Source organism: Cynoglossus semilaevis, chromosome 18 (assembly GCF_000523025.1).
Source record: "Cynoglossus semilaevis isolate Cse_v1.0 chromosome 18, Cse_v1.0, whole genome shotgun sequence".
Taxonomy (NCBI): Eukaryota; Metazoa; Chordata; class Actinopteri; order Pleuronectiformes; family Cynoglossidae; genus Cynoglossus; species Cynoglossus semilaevis.
The window spans coordinates 289,511-294,294 of NC_024324.1; the positions used below are offsets into that span (position 1 = coordinate 289,511).

The following is a 4,784-nucleotide window of genomic DNA, read 5'->3' on the forward strand; positions in this document are numbered from 1 at the left end:
GTCAAAGGTCAAGAGTGGTACCAACCTTCAGGACCCTGACCAGATGGGTGGTACTGTTCAGTGACTGGACCTGCAGAGAACAAGCAGAACCAAGAGAAGAAGAAAGAAGACGTCTTTAGCACCTGAACCCAGAACCCACACCGGTAGAACCCACTGGTCCACAGTGTGACTGACTGTCAACTGGTCTGGACCATGTGGAAAAATCTGTAAAACTTACCAGCCGTCTGTGTGTGATCTGTCACCGCAGTCCGACCTGGAACAGACAAAAGGGGGGGGTTAGAGAGGGGGGGAGAGGGGAGGGCAACCCAACTCCTTTCTCCACTTCTACCTGCTTCTACTTCTGACTTTTTTTAAACTTCAGACTGTTGACTGTTTGCTGACTGTTTGTTGCCTGTTTGCTGCCTGTTTGTTGACTGTTTGTTGACTGTTTGCTGCCTGTTTGTTGCCTTTTTGCTGCCTGTTTGCTGCCTGTTTGCTGCCTGTTTGTTGCCTGTTTGTTGCCTGTTTGCTGCCTCTTTGTTGACTGTTTGCTGCCTGTTTGTTGCCTGTTTGTTGACTGTTTGCTGCCTGTTTGTTGCCTGTTTGTTGACTGTTTGTTGCCTGTTTGCTGCCTGTTTGTTGCCTGTTTGTTGACTGTTTGCTGCCTTTTTGCTGCCTGTTTGTTGACTGTTTGCTGCCTGTTTTCTGCCTGTTTGTTGACTGTTTGCTGCCTGTTTGTTGCCTGTTTGTTGTCTGTTTGCTGCCTCTTTGCTGACTGTTTGTTGACTGTTTGTTGCCTGTTTGCTGCCTGTTTGTTGCCTGTTTGTTGACTGTTTGCTGCCTGTTTGTTGCCTGTTTGTTGCCTGTTTGTTGACTGTTTGCTGCCTGTTTTCTGCCTGTTTGTTGACTGTTTGCTGACTGTTTGTTGACTGTTTGTTGCCTGTTTGCTGCCTGTTTGTTGACTGCTTGTTGACTGTTTGCTGCCTCTTTGCTGACTGTTTGTTGACTGTTTGCTGCCTGGTTGCTGCCGGTTTGCTGCCTGTTTGTTGGCTGTTTGCTGCCTGTTTGTTGCCTGTTTGTTGCCTGTTTGCTACCTGTTTGTTGCCTGTTTGTTGCCTGTTTGTTGACTGTTTCCTGACTGTTTGTTGACTGTTGGCTGCCTGCTTGCTGCCTGTTTGCTGCCCGTTTGTTGCCTGTTTGCTGCCTGGTTGCTGCCTGTTTGTTGCCTGTTTGTTGACTGCTTGTTGACTGTTTGTTGACTGTTTGTTGCCTGTTTACTGCCTGTTTGTTGCCTGTTTGTTGACTGCTTGCTGCCTTTTTGCTGCCTGTTTGTTGCCTGTTTTCTGTCTGTTTGTTGCCTGTTTGCTACCTGTTTGTTGCCTGTTTGTTGCCTGTTTTTTGCCTGTTTGTTGCCTGTTTTCTGTCTGTTTGTTGCCTGTTTGCTACCTGTTTGTTGCCTGTTTGTTGACTGCTTGCTGCCTGTTTGCTGCCCGTTTGTTGCCTGTTTGCTGACTGTTTGCTGCCTGTTTGTGGACTGTTTGCTGCCTGTTTGTTGACTGCTTGCTGCCTTTTTGCTGCCTGTTTGTTGCTTGTTTGTTGACTGTTTGCTGACTGTTTTCTGCCTGTTTGTTGACTGTTTGCTGCGTGTTTGTTGCCTGTTTGCTGATTGTTTGTTGCCTGTTTGCTACCTGTTTGTTGCCTGTTTGTTGCTTGTTTGTTGACTGTTTGCTGCGTGTTTGTTGCCTGTTTGCTGCCTGGTTGCTGCCGGTTTGCTGCCTGTTTGTTGGCTGTTTGCTGCCTGTTTGTGGACTGTTTGCTGCCTGTTTGTGGACTGTTTGCTGCCTGTTTGCGGCCTGTTTGCTGCCTGTTTGCTGACTGCTGTCACCACAGTATAAATCCTCATCCTCTCGTCTGTATTTTTCTTCTTCTTCTGCCGACGTCACTTACTGGAGTCCAGGCCACTTCCTGTTGGATCTGCTGAGACCACAATCACAAAGAAGAGAAACTTTAGCTGACCTCTGACCTGTGACCTCACTCTGCTCCATGTGTGGGTGGGCGGGGCTAACCTGTGTCTGTCACTGTGAGGTCAGTTGCTGCGGTAACCATGTCGGTGTGGGCGTAAATGCGTGTAACTGACAGAGCTGTGTGTGCGTGTGTGTGTCAGTGTGTGTGTGTAAATATCATCAGTACCAAATCAGTTCCAGTGTTTCTGTTACTCCATTAGTGATGTCACTTTAATGAGCCGTCTCACCTGTGACATCACGTCCTGTTCCAAGACTTGAGGGCGGAGCTAAAACAACAACAGGAGAGTTCAGTTTCAGTCAGCGAATCATACGTGAGTCACATCTGCAATGACCACACTGCACCTGTGAGGGCGCTCCGCAGCTCAGTGAGGGGGAAAGGTGGGTGGGTGACTGTGGGGAAGGGAGAGGGGGAGGAGTTAAAGTTGAGGTCATGTGACGTGGAGGTCATGTGACGTGGAGGTCATGTGACGTTCACCTCCGTTCAGGTCTGTCAGGTGAGTCTGACGACCATTTCCTAAAGAACCAAAGAACATCAGTGAGTGCGAGAGTGTTGCGGTGATCCTGCAGGCCGGTGTGTGTAACTGCAGCCACACTCACCCGTCTGTTCTTTGTCAGTGTCTGATGAAGACGGCGGTGGCGAGGCCGAGGATGCTGAAAGAAAACACAACATTAGTTAGGCTGAAGTCTGGGCTCATCTTAGGCCCCGCCCCCAGCTCATCACCTGGTAATGTCTGACCAATTAGCTTCTGACATGTTATGTCTCAGCCACAACAACAAATGTCCAATGCTAAGCTAGTTGCTTCCTGTGAAGACTTCTCCGTCCACTGACCTTCCAGGTTAGCAGAGTGGGAGGGGTTAAAGTCCGAGCTGGACAGAGACCCTGCTGGTCCTGACCCCAGAGCTGCGTGGTCCAGTCCCGACTGGTCGAACCCAACGCCAAAGTGATGAACGTGACCTTCGATGACAGTCGATGACAGCAGTGGAGAAGGTTAGCAACGTTAGCATGAAGCCGGGTCCAGTGTCAGCGGTGGAGAGCTGGACTCAGTACCTGCAGACAGATCCAGACTAGAACCAAGGTTCTGATCCAGAGAAGCCGCCGCTGATCCTCCTGAAACCAGTACATAACAGGCCACTCAAACGATCGCCGATAGAACGGATCATTAACAGAACGAAGGATTCACACCTGAGTCCAGGTGAGCGCTCCCGTCCATGTGACCTGTCAGAATACACACTGTTAGCGCCACCTATGTTCTGCCTGTGTTTGTCCAGGTTTTAGTTTGGTTTTTTTTTTGGGGGGCGTTTACCTAAGAAGCCCAGCAGGAAGTCATGACTGGACGAGTCCACGGTCCCTGAGAGGAAACATTCAGGTTACTTCTGTGATGTCATGGAGAGTTGATGATGTCACAGCCCTGCCCTGGACACTCACCTGTGTAATCCAGCTGGGAGAGGCCAGGATCAGCTGAGGTGGACGAACCTGAGGTGGAGGTGATCACAACGGGACAGGAAGTTACCCCAGGCCACGCCCACTCCAAGACCACACCTACCTGGATGTAGACTCCGCCCCCCGCCCTGCTCACCTGTCTGGGCAATTAGCCCCTCCCCCTCCTTCTCCTCCTTTTCCTCCTCCGTTGAGCAGTTTGTGTCCATGACCTGGAACACAAACCCAAACTTGAACCTCCTGGTCATCAGACTGATGTTTACCAACACTTTGTTGTTGTTTATGTTTGTTTACTGTAGTTTACTGATGTCATCGTTCAGTCGCCGTTAGTTATGGATCGTTTATAACAAGTTAGGGTTAGTTAAGGTAAGTTACCATGAGACTCAACCTCCACCTCTTCAGAACCTGAGGACACAGACATGAGAAGAACAAGTTCACTCACTCACTCACTACGTCAGGTGAAATATACTTCAGTTATACTGCAGTACACGTTTACATGAGTACTTCATGTAAATCTCAGGACTTTTTCATCTTCATCATCACCATCATCTTCATCATCATCTTCATCATCATCATCTTCATCATCATCTTACGTTCTAATATCAACCAACACATCTTCACCTGCAGAAACACCAGGACCTCCTACTGCTGCAGGACCTGAGAGCCCTGGAGACCCTGGAGACCCTGGAGATCCTGGAGATCCTGGAGACCCTGGAGATCCTGGAGACCCTGGAGATCCTGGAGACTCGGGGGAGTGAGGAAAACCTGATGAAGATGAGGAACCTGTGGCTCCTGTAGAACCTGTTGATAAAAAGGAGACTCAGCACAGCAGCTCCTCTCACCTCATTGGCTCCTGTTGCTGCTTCACTTCCTGGATCTCATCATCAGAGTCTGTGTCACTGGACGTTTCTTTGTCGGAGGTCGTAAAGACACTGGAGAAATGGGACTCATCGTCCTCCACATCTGAGGGGACTTCCTGACCAGCTGCTGGGGATCCTGGAAGAAAAGATGACATCATAACTCAAACATAATTAGATTTGTCATCACTGCACTGGAAGGAAAGTGGAGATTCTGGGAACACAGAGCCAGGGCCGGATCAGACCAGATCAGACCAGATCAGATTAGATCAGACCAGATCAGACCAGACCAGACCAGATCAGATCAGACCAGATCAGACCAGATCAGACCAGACCAGACCAGATCAGATCAGACCAGATCAGACCAGATCAGACCAGATCAGATTAGATCAGTTCCCCAAGTCGAACAAACAAAGTCTTCAGGAGGAAGAACCTGATCAGGAGCTGAACTCACCTGAACCTCCGGACACTGACACCACCGAGGTC

At 49.5% G+C, this 4,784-nt stretch overlaps 1 protein-coding gene across 6 annotated transcripts in view; it reads right to left on the minus strand.

Annotated features, from left to right (window-relative positions):
• LOC103393761 (uncharacterized) overlaps positions 1-4,784 on the minus strand; it is a 5,692-nt gene extending 908 nt beyond the window's left edge. Inside the window, exons 1-17 of one of the 6 annotated variants that reach the window (XM_017041149.2) lie at positions 4,753-4,784; positions 4,063-4,242; positions 3,817-3,846; positions 3,581-3,653; positions 3,430-3,477; positions 3,308-3,352; positions 3,187-3,219; positions 3,052-3,111; positions 2,833-2,958; positions 2,601-2,654; positions 2,479-2,517; positions 2,346-2,393; positions 2,231-2,269; positions 2,046-2,120; positions 1,927-1,956; positions 218-253; positions 26-70 (exon numbers count right to left, since the gene is read on the minus strand). In XM_017041149.2, the coding sequence (XP_016896638.1) occupies positions 26-70; positions 218-253; positions 1,927-1,956; positions 2,046-2,120; positions 2,231-2,269; positions 2,346-2,393; positions 2,479-2,517; positions 2,601-2,654; positions 2,833-2,958; positions 3,052-3,111; positions 3,187-3,219; positions 3,308-3,352; positions 3,430-3,477; positions 3,581-3,653; positions 3,817-3,819 (754 nt within the window). In that variant the 5' untranslated portion in view covers positions 3,820-3,846; positions 4,063-4,242; positions 4,753-4,784. Of the gene's footprint in view, positions 1-25; positions 71-217; positions 254-1,926; positions 1,957-2,045; positions 2,121-2,230; positions 2,270-2,345; positions 2,394-2,478; positions 2,518-2,600; positions 2,655-2,832; positions 2,959-3,051; positions 3,112-3,186; positions 3,220-3,307; positions 3,353-3,429; positions 3,478-3,580; positions 3,847-4,062; positions 4,243-4,752 lie in introns of all 6 variants that reach the window. The other 5 variants (XM_017041153.2, XM_025064972.1, XM_025064971.1 and 2 more) reach the window with 5 other exon arrangements.